Consider the following 17043-nt stretch of genomic DNA (forward strand, 5'->3'; position numbering starts at 1 on the left):
AAGAGGGATGTTAACTCACATGTGCTCAGGGTGTGCTAGTGATTAGATCACGTCAACAGTGTGGCTCATTCTTGAAGCAAAGTTTTGTCTGAATGATGATTAGATTCACTCTTTTGATTGCTGCATTTAATCTGTGAAAGCACATACAGAATGAGGTGTTTGGTGTGTGATAGAGTAAACAGTAATAGCAAGTGCAGCAGCAGCCTCCCCCGGGTCCTAATGCCTGTTTTGTAAGGAGTTTTAATCTGTAGGGGGCGCTGTTGGCCAACTTCTAATTAAATTAAAAGTAAAGTAGCCTACACAAATTACATTTAGACTGTTTCTGATTAAATAAAGCAGTAATTGAGGTCATAAAATAATGAGTATGTTTTGATTTAATGGTCAGGAGCTATAGCTTACATGAAATAAAAAAAATAAATAAATAAAATAAAAATAACACCTGCAAATGAAATAATTGTATATATTCTGATTTATTAATTAATGTGTAATATGTTTTATTTTTTAAACAAATCATAAACTCTAAAAGATTTTCAGAATTTTTATAACTTTTGCTTTCGACCATCTACAAATGTTAAATCTTAAAATAAAATGTTTTTTGGGGGGGGGGGGGTATCAGCAATTGATATATAGTTATTTTTAAAGCTTCAATGTACTGTCAAAAAATTATTTTTTTTATTTAATTCTAACAAATAAGTTCTTGTTAAAAACCTAACCAAAATTAAAAATATTTTGCTTATAATTTCCGCACAGGAGAGACTTGGTGTTGTTTCCAAACAAAAGGAAATATATCGGTATCGGCCAAAATATTGGCATATCGGACATCAGCAAAAATCCAATATCGTGCATCCCTACTTCTAAGACTGATCAGATTTCAGAGGAAAGTTAACCCAACTCAGCTAAAGACCTGCTGCAACAAACAGACCCACACAGTATGAAGCAGTGGGACTGAGGCACGGGAAGCATGTCTGTGAGAGGGGCTATAGGCATGCGGTCTGTGTCCAGGCCTCCCACCCCTGCATGAAATCCTCTCTATAGCAGCATTCACGAGAACCCGAGGGCGCCCACAGGCCCCAAAGACAGTCCCTCATCTGTTTGACTGTCATTGAGCATTCACCAGCTATTCCTCATCTCATTCTCTACACGCTAACCGCAGCAGAATACTCACTTAGTGCTATAAACAACTGTAACAACTACAAAAATAAACTACAGCTGATATATTTAGAAAACTTCGACTGCCAAAATATTTTGGCCAGAGAAAAAAAGTACAGGGACCAATTCTCACTGTAAACTATAGTTAAGTGAGTGTGAAGAACCATTAAATAGTCTAAAGAACCTTCCTGTGCTACAAAGAAGCTTTTGTGCAATGCAAAGGATCTTTGGATATTAAAAGTTATTCATGGAACCATACACCCTGCCAAAGAACCATTTAAGAACCTTTTTTTTAAAAGAGTGTAGTTGCTTATTCGCGTGCCTTTTTTAACATACTGTATTGGCTGTTTATTAGTACTTATAAAGCACATTCTGCCTGACCATATTCTACATCCCTAATCCTTCCCAATACCTAAACTTAACAACTATTTTACTAACTATTAATAAGCAGCAAATCCGGAGTTTATTGAGACAAAAGTTGTAGTTAATGGTTTGTTAATAGTGAGAATTGAACCTTAAAATAAAGTCATATATATATATATATATATATATACACACACACACATATATATATATATATATATATATATATATATATATATATATATATATATATATATATATATATATATATATATATATATATAAGATAACATAAGTATATTATTACATCCAGACTTCAAAACAATTTTTACATTTTTGAGAGTTTCTGTTTCAGTGGTTCTTAATCCTGTTTTTTTAAATTAACATTCTTTAACACCTGCCTACACTCTTAAAAATAAAGGTGCTTAAAAGGTTCTTCACAGTGATGCCATAGAATAATCATTTTTGGTTCCACAAAGAAACATTCAGTCAAAGGTTATTTAAAGAACCATCTCTTTCTTACCTTTTTATAATCTGAAGAACCTTCTTTCACCACAAAGAACCTTTTGTGAAACAGAAAGGTTCTTCAGATGTTAAAGGTTCATTATGGAACCATTTAGACAAAAAAGGTTATTTATGGCATTGTATTTATGGCATAAGCACCTTTATTTTTAAGAGTGTATAAGCATATTTTTTTCATTCCATGATTATGATAGATGATGCATGGCTACAGAAATAATAAACACACTTTCTTTTTCTAAAAACACGGTATTTTAAACTAAGCTGTGTTGTGCTCTCATTTATCACGGCAGCACAGCATTTGGATAGAAATTAATTGGAGGGCGTTTTCTTAAATGAGATACGTTCAGAATATAATGATGTATTATGCGGTGGTCACACTAGACTAGTCTCTGTGGCATTGTTTCAATATTTTAATTTGGATCCTGTTTTTTAAAACGCAAGAATAAAAAGCATCAATGAAAGCTCACTGCCGAGGGTTTCATATAAGTGGGTAAAATGTTTCTGATGTCTTTCTGTAAATATATTTGTGGCTTGATAACTGTGAAAGTAGTTCTAAAGCTATAGAACAAAAGATATGTATATAAAGATATACATTTAATTTTTCTTTGATCAGACTGTTGCAGATTCTTTTTAGTTGTTGCCCCCCTTATGGGCAAAAAATAATCCATATTTTTTTGAATGCCCTGTTGTCTGTGTATTAAATTTCAATGTAGTTGGACTTTGTGTTTGCCAGATAAAGCGCAGTTAGTCGAAATGGCTGACCACGATCAAGGCACATAAATGTAGTAAGGACATCGTTAAAACAGTCAGTGGTTCATACTTTGTGCGTAAAGAAAACAAAAATAATGACTTTGTAAGGATGAAAGAACCTCAGATACGTTGATCTCCTGAGAAACAGACAGTACAAACACGCACAGGCATCTTCGAGACACCCCAGAGTGGAGGTGCAGGAAACTTCCATTTGTTTCTTCTTAAATCCCTTCACCCATCCTTCCTTCTACTCAGTCTGCTCAAAATGGTCAATGGTAAATAGTAATGTTCTACATTAATGCAAGTGATATTTACAGTCATGTTTGGTATCATTTGAATTGTCTTGTCTCAGGGCGACTGGTACAATGGTCTCATTCTTATAAGAAGTAAACTAAAAGGTAATACAGATCCTAGGAGTTTAAGAGATATTTTGCACACTGTAGAGGGCGGATCAGTTCCCAGTGTCTTTCATGCAAATTACCATCTGTCCCAAAAGGTGATAACTCTGCTTGATCAATGCAAATTCCAATTGTTAGTTCCTGTCTCCATTTCGGGGGATGTTGGTCTTGGTCTGAGGTGAAGTGTTCCCACATGTATTTTTCTCAAGTCAGGTATGCTTACTCTTAGATTCATCTTTGAGATTTTGTATTGATTTGATATCTTTGAATTGGCTGTATAATTAGCATAATACATATTTACCTGACTGATAATAAATTGTTACATTTGAATTTATTCTGACTTACTCTGAAATTATTTTCTCAAGTAGATTAAGTGAAGGTATATGATACTACAAATCTGCGTCCAGGAATTGTTTGACTTTAGTTAAGTTGTTCTTAGTTGCATTAACTATGGGGGGCTAGTTATAGTACTGGTCATAACCGCTAGTTACTGTCTCAGCTTTAATTAAGTTGTACGTAGTTTGCTAACTATTGGGGGCTAGATATAGGATACTAGCATAACCTCTGATTATTGTTTGATCTTTATTCAAGTTGTACGTGGTTATTTTAACTATCGGGGCTAGACAAACGGTGCTAGTATAACCGCTGATTATTGTCTGAGCTTTAACTAAGTTGTACATAGGTAACTGTAGGGGGCTAAACAGAACTGCTATTTAAAGAATGGTGAGTATGAGCGACCTATTAAATAGTATTAGCCATAACCGCTGACTAATGATTAGACTGGCGAGTTTGTGATTATGGGGTATAAGTACGTCGGCCGGCGTGATATACCCTGGGTGATATAGCTTCCTAATGAAGGAGTAAATATAAAGTAAAGAATTAACTAGAATAATCAAAATGTCAGAAGAATAATAGGAATAATTAGGGACAGACAAACGACCAATTTGCCTTTCAACCTAAATTCGAGGTCATAATAAAATGGAGTCAGATTTGAAGTTAACCTAAATTTAATAACGTTGCGCACTGAAAAGACCGAACACGGGGGAAACCTTCAACCACGATTGGATACCGTCCTTGGACCAAATTCGTGGACCTTACAACTTTATTCAACAATTACGGCTAAATTAGCATTACGGTTGAACCACATTTCTGTGCCTTGATCGTGGTAGGACCCTTGCTATCTATGGAGGGTCAGAAAGCTCTCGGATTTCATCAAAAATATATTAATTTGTGTTCTGAAGATGAACGGAGGTCTTAACGGTTTGGATTGACATGAGGGTGAGAGTAATGACAGAATTTTAAATGCTCATTGAATAAAGCTGACAAAACATCCTCTTTATGTAAAAGTACCACAATGATAACCCTGTGTAACTGAAACAGTTCTCAACATAACTGAACATTAAATACTATTAAGTCTCCCTCTTTACTCTCTCCATTAAGTCCCACGCAAAGTATTCTGAGAAGTACAATTTCAGTCATTTCTACAGCAAAAATAAATTGAGCTCTATCATACTTGACTATGTACAATAGAGCTCAATATTTTAAATTATTATTTGATAATATTAATAAAGTTAATATTTGCCCTTGATAATTTTATCTAGTATCGCACGTCAAGTTAGGAAGAAAAACAGTTTTGTTGTGTAGATCACAAATAACGAGTAAACTGTGTTTTCCATTTTTTCACTGAATTTATGAGAATGTTCACAAATATTTCAGCACTGCCAAACGTAAATCAGTGAAGCAGTGTTAACAAATACATGTTGTGCTACAAACACAACATATTCACACTTTCTGCACTGATACTGTGCTGGATTTAAATATGGTAAAACATGTAAACTGAGCTGAGAGAATTACTATCCTCTTATTTAAAACTCTTTCTACTGCAGTTCTGATGAGGAAAATAAATACAATAGCATGAAAAAATTGGATTGGACTCAATTTGCTTCACAAGAAAAAAATAAATAAATAAAAGTTATTATTTGGACATAGTTTTTCCACTTAAACAGCAAATAAGGAACTTGAGCTGGGAATTTTTTTTTAAATTGATTCAAAGATTAATGAACATCAAATGAAATATACGATATGATTACACATGAATTAAGACATTTTAAGGGAATAAAAGGTAAACAGAAAAACTGCTACAAATATCTAGGTTCTATATTATATTTTGACTCTATATGGGATAAAAACATTAAACTCCAGGGCAACTACCGAATACGAACATTACCTTTTTTAACATTAATATTTGCAATTAAAATGTACATTGATGTATGATAGAAAATCTATATTGCAGGTGCTGTAACTGGCCATCATTTCCTTGAAGTGTTACATTATCTTTTGTTTATTTTATTTTTATTTTTTCCCCCCAGTTAACTCACAAAAGGTTCTGATGTAGTTTCCATGCAAATTGTCAGTTAATGTAAACTCATTAAAAATGAATAAATAAATAAATAAATAAATACACAAACTGCATGTTTAATGATCAAAGAAGAAAAATGCTGGGTCCCACTTTATATTAGGTGGCCTTAACTACTATGCACTTACCTTTAAATTAATAATTTGGTACAATGCACTTATTGTGTACATACATGTTTTTACATTGTACTTATATTTTTAAAAATACCTATATGTAATTACATCTATAATTAATTTCTGTAATTACATTTATAATTACACTGTTGACCCATCCCTTACACCTTAACCCACCCTTAAACCTACCCATACCACCAAACCTGTCCCTAACCTTACCTGTATCCCACCTCAATAACAGCAAAAGTGTTTTGCAATACAATATGACCATAATAAGTACATTGTACTTATTTTTTGATGCAAGTACATAGTAGTTAAGGCCACCTAATATAAAGTTTGACCAAATCCCGTTTAAAATAGTTTGTAGTTAGAGCCACTGGACTATTAGTAGATAATAACATCATTTCCACACAGAGCGAGAGAAAGAGAACAATGACGTTTGGGCAGTGAACAGTGAGGCAGTGACAGACTAGCTTTCTGAACAATATGAGCTTTTGAATATGGACGCAGAAGCCAGTAGTCTCTCTGGAGCCTGTGCCAGCTGGTGTTAGCTCCAACAACCTTAAACATGCAGTAGAAACACCACTGTGTCATCTGCTTACTCACTCAAAAAACACATGCAGAGAAAAACATACATATTATTGTTATTGTATGCATGGTTATTACCACAAAAACCTTTTTAATAAAAATCGTAATTTTTTTAAGCAGTCTAATTTAGAGTGAAGGTAAAGATTTGTATTATACCACTCAAGCAATCCACCATATGTTAATGCAGTAAGACTTTACAATACGGGTGCACAAATATGCATTAAATAATGCTTAACTAATGCACAGATAATCACGAGTTAATATATAACTCATGAAGAACTAAACCATTTATTAATGATTACTGCATCAGCAACTAATGAACATTCTACATGATTCATAGATGAAGTAATCAATAAATTGTTATTAGTTAAATGTGTCATAATGTATTAATTCCCTAATAACATATTATATTAACTAATAAAGTAAATGCATATGTTAATTACCACAGTGGGTCGAAGCCATGCCTTTCAAATTCCAGTTGTCTGCTTTAATTAATCATTAGTTAATGATTTGCAAAGGTATCATTATGTTACGACTTTACTTGTTGAGGCACAGAACTATTAACTAATTCAAAATCTATAACCACAATTACATAATCATTAGTTGAGGCATAGAACTATTAACTAATTAAGTAATATGTAATTGTGGTTATAGATTTTGAAATAGGTTACCGTTACTGCTGATGATATCATGATGTGGAACAACTTCTCAGTACCTACTGCTGTCCACACCAACACACTTCCCACATTTCACACCATTTGTACACTAACTCAAATAATGACTATGAATGGTAGTAGGGAAATAAAAGACTTCTGCATGTGTTTCTGCATGCAAATTTCAATTTGCCCCAAAAGTAATAAATACATCTATATAACTAGAGTATATCTAGATTTTCTAGGACCCTGGACAGTAATTGCCGGGCTGAGATTAAGGAACCCTCCACGATGCTTTCCAATGTCAGGATTCAGGTTTTATCAGTTCAAGGTACAGAAAAGTAGTGACAGCCTTAACGTTACACAACTAGACTGCTAACGCACAGTGCAATAATGAGCACACCCTGCCTCTCCTTTTGTAGTGAGTCTGTTTGAGTGACCTTACTATACTGATCTACCATAGCTGGACAATGATGGGTAAACCAGTAATCCCCGATTAGTAGATATACAGCCAAAAAAAAAAAAAAGATGCAAATAAATAAGTAACAAATATTTTTCTTACCAAATACCTCATCTTGAGACTCCGGTGAGTCTGTCGGGATGGGTTCAGATTCTGTTGATGATCCCTTCAAAAATAAAAATACAAAATTTTACATTTACAACCAAATAATGCTTAAATAAAACAAAAATTGTAATTGCATTCCATGAAATAAATCAATACTTCATTTTTTAAATAATCTTGTATTAACAAAACCTAAATATTCAAGCACTGTACATGTGTACACAAGTTTCCTTTTCCTTCTGTAGCTTTCTGAAGTGAAATGAGACCAGATATTTAACCATAAAAATGACTAAAACCTAAAAAGTGGTATTTTCCAGCGGCATAATCCAATAAACAGATTAAAGGCAATTTACGCTTCTGTGTCAGACCTACGCTGTAGCCTTGGTGTAGATCACAACAGCTTTGACTCGTCATCTTTGTAACTAAAAATATTCCACCAGCATAATAATAATAATAATAATAATAAAAGATATCTGCAGTAGCTTTGCATCTATGAATGTTATAAAGCTTGAAGCATCTAATGAAAGATGATTATGGGTTATGACCTTTTGTGTCATGTATGTAAAGGAATCTACTGATCTAAAAGCGTACAAAATAAATGTGTTAAACCATATAATGGTAATACCAATCATAATATGAGAGATAAACAGATGCCTAGACATCAATGCAGATCTATGAACTATGACCCGTGTAGACCACTGTGCAAAGGCTACGGCGTAGGTCCAGTGCAAAAGTTTAACAGGCCCTTTGTAAAGTCAGGTGTTTCACAGAAATTCAAACAGCTTGCAATACAAATGCCGCATGTCACTTGAAAAAACAAACAACCCACTGTAAACCCACTTCACTTCTCCTCACTGCTCTTCTTAAATCAATACATGGGATTCACATTACTGTAACAACATCTCCATCTTTTCTTTTTGTAATGTAAAACTAGGAAAAAAAACACTGAACTTTTTGAAATTGTGTTATGTGTAACCGCATGATTAACAACTGCATGGAAAGTGAATGAAAAGTAACCAATGACAATTAAACCAAAATAAATTCAGCTATGTAGACCATTTGAAAATTAGCTGGCCTCCAGTATAACTACTTATGTGTGCTATCTAGCAATGACTGGTGCCCCCTAGGGTAGTGGGAGTGTACTCCGCATATAGGGAGCGGTGCTACTGGTGGTTGTGTGTATATATATATATATATATATATATATATATAAGTGCTTTAAGAATTGAGAAGGGCTATAGAAGTTGTAGTTATTTATTTATTTTTTTCTTGTAATTTGCCTACTTGTTGAAAATGAATTTAGTCCTAGTGCCTTGTGTGCTCAAGAGAACTAAAGCATCCCCTCTGGAAAAACTGACATGAAACAAAATGGAAGAAGCAGCAAATGGGGAAACCACAGTTGCTCTTTAATAAAAAAAAAAAAAAAAAAAAACACCACCACTTAAACTTCTTTTTTGATAGTGATCGGTGACAGATGCCTTATGTCTGTGGGCGAGATGTCCTGTAATAGTATTATTTTGATGATAGGCCTTGGCTCCAGCATTTCAGAATCACCAGAGCAACAGTTTCTTTTTTTCTCTGAGCATATTAATTAGTTACATGACTTCTTGAGGCAAAGCCATTTATTTATTTATTTTATGTGCTTCTAGGAATTGGATGTGCTTCCATTGTAGTTTATGCAAATAAAAAAATATATATACACACTTTAAGTGAACGTACAGTAAACACAAATAAGCACATTTTTTAAATTTCATTTGACTCTTGAAGTTTCAATGTAAAAATCTGTATAAAAATGTGGCTGAGAAAATGTGTTCTTCTGGGATTTTATCTTGAGATCTCTTATTAATAGTGTGAAATATTACTTAAAATTGTGCTATTGTTATGCATTTTAAACTTAAAAAAAAAAAACATTTTGGGCACCCCCATAAAACATTCAATTTGAGCACTGGATACCTCACTACCTTTGTAGGTCGCCTGAATGAACAGATCACAAAAGTTTCAGATGCCATTCATGCATCATTTGCATATGATCACTTGGGATTGGTCACCCAAGACCCAAGACATGCTAATACCAAGCGCTGCATCATGGTATTGATGGAATATGTGATAAACAGATGACGGCAAGCAGCAGTTCTGAAACACAGCATGACTTTAAATGTCATAAACATCATTCTCCATCCTGGATTATCATCTGATATACAGGGAGCGATTATCTCATTGTAACAAGACATTTACTACTAAATTGTAGGTAATTTCAAGTCATTTCTGTAATCCATGATTATCAACAAGAGGGCAGCATGTAGCTTCTGTTGCACTGGGATCTAACATAACACTCACTGTGGGACAGTAGCCCACACATACTGTAGCACCTTAGAGACTATGTAATGATATGGCTTGACTTGATTTAGGGTTTGCAGCTTCTAATCTCTTCGTATCTGAAGATGCTTACCTCTTGCCTTAATGGATATATTCCCAAACAGTATTAATGATGTAAATGGTTGTCCTTTGATTAACTGCTTCATGCGTTTTTGAAACACTGTTTTGCTTGTTAGACTTTATAGGACATTTATCAGCATGGATATCTGAAACAGCATTTATGATTTCTCACCGAGACACGCGTGAGATCAGTCTTTGCATCCAGGATGGTGAATGCCTTGATTTTGTCAACCTGTCTGCAATTATTGAATCTAACGTGGATCCAAGGATGGCGGCGCGATCAGACGCAGCGGCTGCTCCAGGTCCCAAAGACGGTGCTTTTTTGTCTTTTAATGTCGTCTGTTCGTCTCCAAATAGTGTAAATTTACTGCTAGTTCATAAGGAAATCACTCCTAAACTCATATATGTTCGCCAAAGACTTTTGGATTTTGGCAACGCATACAAAGACCAACTCTCGCCGGCGGCTACTGAGAAGCTACGAGGCCTCGGTTTACTGCTGAAGCCGGACCTCGAGACCGCTGCCTCGCTTACTGTCGCTACTCCGCACAAGGCGGCGTCGCAAGCGGTGTGAGAGAGGACGGAAGCGCAGTAAGCGCGGAGGTATACGAGCTAGGCTGAGGGAAAACCCCACAAGACCGGCTCTTCCAACACTCATGCTCTCAAACGTTCGCTCTCTGGAAAACAAACTGGACTTAATTCAACTCAGTCGATCTACACAGCGTGAGACAAGGGATTGTTGTGTGTTTGTTTTCACTGAAACATGGCTGAACGACAACATCCCGGACTCCACCATTCAGCTGCACGGACTAACTTGTTACCGAGCGGACAGAGATTCATCACTGTCTGGTAAGACTCGCGGCGGTGGCCTGTGTGTGTACGTCAACAAAGAATGGTGTAACAATGCTGGGGTAGTGACAAAACACTGTTCATCGCTGGTGGAGTTTATGTTTGTGAAGTGTCGACCGTTCTATCTGCCGCGGGAGTTCACGGCCATTGTTATTGTCGCGGTATACATCCCCCCGTGCGCAAACGCAAAGGACGCGTCATGAGCTGTACAGCGCCATCAGCGAACAACAAACAAATAACCCCGATGGCTTTTTCATCATAGCCGGTGACTTCAACCACGCAAACTTAAAGACAGTTTTGCCAAAGTTCTACCAACATGTGAACTTTGCAACAAGGAAATAACACACTGGACTTTGTTTACACAACAGTCAAGAGCGATACAAAGCTGAACCCGCCCCACCTCGGGTACTCGACCACATCTCTGTTATGCTAATCCCAGCATACAGACCACTTCTGAAACTGGCCAAACCGGTTCACAAACAGATCAAGGTATAGCCAGACAATGCCACCTCAGCACTGCAGGACTGCTTCCAGGACACAGACTGGAACATGTTTAAAGAGGCGGCCACCTACAACAACCACACAGACCTGCAGGAGTACACTGAAACAGTGACTGCTTACATCCAAAAGTGCACTGATGATGTGACAGTCACCAAGACCATCACCACACGCCAACCAGAAGCCATGGATGACAGCAGAGGTTCGTGGGCTGCTAAAGACCAGAGATGAAGCATTCAGATCAGGAGATAAAGCAGCCCTCAAAACAGCAAGAGCTAATCTGTCCCGCAGCATCAAAAATGCAAAACGGTCATATGCTCAAAAAAAAAAAAAATCAACAATCACTTCACAGACAGCAGTGACACACGGAGCCTGTGGCAAGCTATTCAGACCATCACAGACTACAAGCCCCGCCACAGGCCTGTGATGACACATCCCTCCCAGATACACTCAACCACTTTTACTCACGGTTTGAAATGCAGAATGACACACCTGCACAAAAACTGCCCACACCTCCCAATGACCAGGCGCTCTGTCTGTCTCCAGCCGACGTAAGGAAGTCCCTATCTAGGATCAACCCACGCAAGGCTAAGGGTCCCGACAACATACCTGGCCGTGTACTGAAAGACTGTGCTGCACAGCTGACAGATGTCCTAACAGATATCTTCAACACCTCGCTGAGCCAGGCAGTCGTCCCCACATGTCTCAAATCCACAACAATCATACCGGTACCAAAGAAATCACCTGTGTCCTGTCTAAATGACTACCGTCCCATAGCACTGACTCCAATCATAATGAAGTGCTTTGAGAGGTTAGTCATGCACAACATCAAAACCAGCCTCCCCAACACACTCGACCCGCTCCAGTTTGCATACCGTCCGAACCGCTCTACGGACGATGCAATTTCCTCCACTCTCCACCTGGCTCTTACCCACCTAGAAAATAAAGACTCCTACGTTAGAATGCTGTTAGAACGCAGAAGTCAGTCCGTGTCGGCCACAACACCTCGAGCACTACCACACTGAACACAGGTGCCCCACAAGGCTGTGTGCTCAGCCCGCTGCTCTTCACGCTGCTGACCCACGACTGCACTGCCAAGTCCAGCTCCAACCACATCATCAAGTTCGCTGATGACACAACAGTGGTAGGTCTCATCAGCAACAACGATGAAACGCACTACAGAGAGGAAGTGGCACAGCTGGCTGAATGGTGTGGCACTAACAACCTGTCCCTCAATGTGAGTAAGACAAAGGAGGTTGTGATGGACTTCAGGAGAAACTCCGTTGATCACCCCCCACTGACCATCGACAGCTCGACTGTGGAGAGAGTCAGCAGCACTAAATTCCTGGGGGTGCACATCACAGAGGATCTCACCTGGACCACCAACACCATGTCACTCTCCAAGAAGGCACAACAGCGCCTACACTTCCTCCGCCGACTGAAAAGAGCAAGTCTCCCTCCACCCATCCTCACCACTTTCTACAGGGGCACCATTGAGAGTGTGCTGACCACCTGCATCACTGTCTGGTACGGGAACTGTACTGCAGCAGACCGCAAGACCCTCCAGCGGACAGTGAACACAGCTGCAAGGATCATCGGTGCCCCTCTCCCCTCCATCCTGGATATTTTCCTCACACGATGCTCCAGCAAAGCCAATAGCATCGTGAAGGACTCAACGCATCCCTCCCACAGTCTCTTTCAGCTCCTACCATCAGGAAGACGGTACCGGAGCATCAGAGCCCGCTCTGCCAGACTGCTCAACAGCTTTTTCCCCCAGGCTGTGAGAGCCCTGAACTCAAATCACACCGCCCCTCTCTGAACCCCCATACAAACCCCCTACCTCCTGTAACATGTAACGTGCAATTCGAAGTGTGCTACACACAGGTGAGTGGGCCTGTACAAACCACCTGTAGTAGCACACTCTCCTCCTCTATGCGCACTAGTCACTTTTCACACACACTGCTGTGTGTACACAAATCCCACAAAAAGACTCAGCAATATACATATGTTTACATGCTCATGCACTACAAATCATCCTGCACTGTTCCCTAGCCAGCTGCTTGAACTCAATGCTTCTCCTTGCACATGTACAGTATTTATCTGAAGCATTCGTATAGTTTGTATTTTTTAGTTTGTATAGGTACTTTTTATAGATAGTATATTTATAGTCAAAATCTATCAGTAGGATAGTTGTGTATAGGTTTATATTGTCTTACTCCTTTGTTGTATGCCTGTATTTATGTAGCACCGTGGTCCTGTGAGGCACGACATTTCGTTCCACTGTATGCCCCCGCATGTAGCGGAATGACAATAAAGCTCAACTTGACTTGACTTGACTTGTGAAGTAGTGACAATCACAAATGGTGTAGTTACTTTTTCCCAGGATGAAGCTTAAATTACTGCAACATAATGCAAGGCACCCGTTCTTTTTTTCATCACTGTTGTTTCTGTAATGTTTTGGGAAGCCAGAATGCGTATCCATCCACAGAAACACATTAGCCGAACCCTGTCTGTTTTACGTGTTGCTATTTTTAACAAACCGTATTACAGGTGCATTGTCAGATTTAAGTTGAACCACGGTGCAAGTGCATGCCGAACCATGGGTGGAGAACGGTATGGTTCTTTTTTCTTTCTTTTTTTTACCGAGAACCGTTACACCCCTAGTATATATGCATGAATACATGTTTATTACATGTACACATGCATGTTTATTTATTTCTATCTTTGCTATATTGTATTTATTTGTGCTGTTGCTTGTAGTTATATTATTTGTTCTTATTTTCTTTATTTTTATTTGACAGTATATTCCTTTTTCCCTAAACATAGCACATCCTGAACCGTATCGATGATACAAACCGAACCGTGAGTAATCGAACCGTTACACCCCTAATATAGACAGACAGACAGACAGATATACATACCTTGGGAACGGTAAGTTGCTCATGTTTTCCAAGATGCAGCCCCATGCTCCTGAGGCAAAATGGAAAAAGCAATGTTTATTAATAAGTAGAAAGGCAAACAATTACTTTATATAATCAAACTGATATTTGGCATTTGAGAAGAGCTTGTGCTTAAAAAAAAAAAAAAACACTAAAAAAAACACTAAAAAATGTTGCATATTAATTCAGATTAACTACTTGATTAATCAAACACACTTTGTTAAACAATTTTAATAGCTCGCAATGAGGTTCAGGTCTAGTGAGTTGAGATAAACTATTATTGTTCTTGGAATAATGTACTAATAGTCTTTAATGCCACCCTCCTATTCAGGCATCCGGTTCACTTTTCTCTGTTCTTAGATACTCAAGACAGCAGCTCTTTCAAAGTTAACCTGGGTATCTCTGTATTTTCTCACATTCTTGTATGACAAGAAACGTTGATCCCCCAAAGCTCTCTATACACGGCATCTGTGCACTCAGATATAGCTTCCAATTCGGATATAGCTTCCACTTCATAGTTAAAACAACAGTGCCCTCTTGGAAATCCAAACTCTTGCATCCTTTTGCTGTAAAACATTTGTTTCATATCTTCGGACGGCTCCTTAGCCATAGAAATTCGACAAAAATAATAATCCAAGAACTGAGACATTAGATGAATCAAGGATCAAGAGCTCCTAGACAATTTTGTAAGAAAGAGAGTCATAATGTTTTGGAATGACATAAGGGTGAGTGAATGACAGAATTTTCATTTTTGGCCCCTTTCATTGGCCCCTCACTGCCCTGCACCTAGCATGGATATTCACTGCAAATGTTTGGCAAAAATAATATTCTGAATGTACGTAATGGACCCCAAAATGTTTTCCCTCACTCAGTGATCAAACAATATACAATAAGAAAAAAAAATAATAATAATAATATATATATAAATAATAAAAATAAATTGGCTAAAAGGCCTTACAGGAGTGCTGATATATCACCAGTATCAGAACTGGAACTGTTGACCATTTGTAACGTGTCACGCCGCATGTCTCTGCATGTTCTAGACAGACAGCATTTCTCCCAGCGAGTGGGAATGGTGGAGGAAATAACCTGCTATAATATTCAAAATGCTACTGTTGTAACGGCACAGAATGTAGTTTTAAGAGTTTTTAAGATGATAATGTATCAAGTGTAAATGAGATTTTAAAATCCTTTTCATCTTCAGGCTGTTTCAACATCCAAGTTTGTCATGACAAACTTTACTCATATTATTGTTATTAAATATTATTGTTAAAAATAAAATATTATTTTTACAAATAATTTGGCTATATATCTGCCCATGAGAAAGTCTCACCCACTAGAATGACTAGCATAAAAAGAGGAGGAAAAACAGTGTGTTTGTTGAATTTCTTTTCTCACTGAATCTATGCATGGATCTATACTCTACGACAGAGGAAGTCGTTCTGTCATCCCTCTGCCATTTTTAAAAGGTGTGTGTGAAACTGCCCATCTGCAGAAAGCAAGAACTCATCAAAAACAGTTGGCAGGTGAGACACTCAATGAGCCAGTTGTTTCAAATGAGCCAGTGGTTACATATCATGGCACAGGATGCAAAGGTATACAACATTTTTTTCCTTAATTTTTCTGGAGTCTACAGTTCTCAGACTCATTACAGTTGTTGCGGTCTGCAAAGATGATAAATTCACACAGAAGACACTGACGTAAAAACGGATGATCACATAGCTCCATGAAACAAAAACTGATCTCACATCGCAAATTAGCTACATATATAAACATTTTGCACATTCTTGTTCCTTAGACTTAAAGTGTAATGAGCAAGACTGTTCGAAATTCCACTTTCAGGGTTAACTTATAATGGAAATGTTTTTAGGGAGTACCAAGCACAGTGAACACGCAGAACGTTTCAGTGTTAATTTATTTTTTATGGGGGCAAGAAAGTGTAAGAGAGCACAACTTTTTACTGATTCCCTCATTTCGGTGTTGATTATCGTAACTTCGACCAACAGTCCCACTGAATTTTTTGGAAGCCCAAATACTTTTACACAGCATACATGCAGTGTTGTAAATTTTAACCGGTTGAATGAAAAGAAACTAACAATTTAAACAATTCACTGTTTATATGCCATTAATGTTCATTACAAATGGCATAGGCTAATCAGCAAATTCAAACATTTCTTTTAAACTTCTCAATTTAACAGAGAGATGATATTTGATTTGCAGCTAAAGCTGTGTGGCATCAGTCATCACACTGAGAGTGTGCCTGCAACACTTCTCTAGAGTGGCTTTTCGCGTGGGAACGTATAGTTGAATACTGAGGATTGTGTAATGTTATGTGTGTGATATTTTTACGGGATGGAGATTCGGAGAAATGAGGCTGTTTCTGCATTTCACCGGAAGCTTGTGGCGGACCTCCGTCAGAAGAGGGCGAGATTTCACTGAAAGAGTCGGCAGGTGAGACACCCTCGATCATAATCGAGTTGTTTTGAATCAGCTAGTGGGACGCCGCCTTTGGTTTCCCAACACATCTATTCCTCTCGACGAAAACACGACTGTATGTCGCCCACATTAGTTTCTAACTGAACAAGAGAAGCAAACGCGGAAATTGATAGTTCACGGTCGTGTTTTCACCTGAAAGACTGAAAATCTTCAGCGTTATGGGATTATAATTATTATTATAAAAGCTTGCGAAGCTTGAAGCTTTTACATTTTTAAATTGTGCAACTACAGTTAACACTTAGGGCACTGTCGATGAAAAAAACAAAAGCGTATGTCTTCCTGTTAGTAATCTGTAATGTGTACTACTGTTAATA

At 37.6% G+C, this 17043-nt stretch overlaps 1 protein-coding gene across 1 annotated transcript in view; it reads right to left on the minus strand.

Moving 5' to 3' along the window:
* LOC131521569 (myelin basic protein-like) overlaps window positions 1-17043 on the minus strand; it is a 29234-nt gene that overhangs the window by 11449 nt on the left and 742 nt on the right. The window contains exons 2-3 of the mRNA XM_058746449.1: window positions 14216-14264; window positions 7515-7578 (exon numbers count right to left, since the gene is read on the minus strand). Coding sequence (XP_058602432.1) covers window positions 7515-7578; window positions 14216-14260 — 109 coding nt within the window. The 5' untranslated portion in view covers window positions 14261-14264. The remainder of the gene's footprint in view (window positions 1-7514; window positions 7579-14215; window positions 14265-17043) is intronic.

The sequence above is a fragment of the Onychostoma macrolepis genome, chromosome 16 (genome assembly GCF_012432095.1).
Source record: "Onychostoma macrolepis isolate SWU-2019 chromosome 16, ASM1243209v1, whole genome shotgun sequence".
Classification (NCBI taxonomy): domain Eukaryota; kingdom Metazoa; phylum Chordata; class Actinopteri; order Cypriniformes; family Cyprinidae; genus Onychostoma; species Onychostoma macrolepis.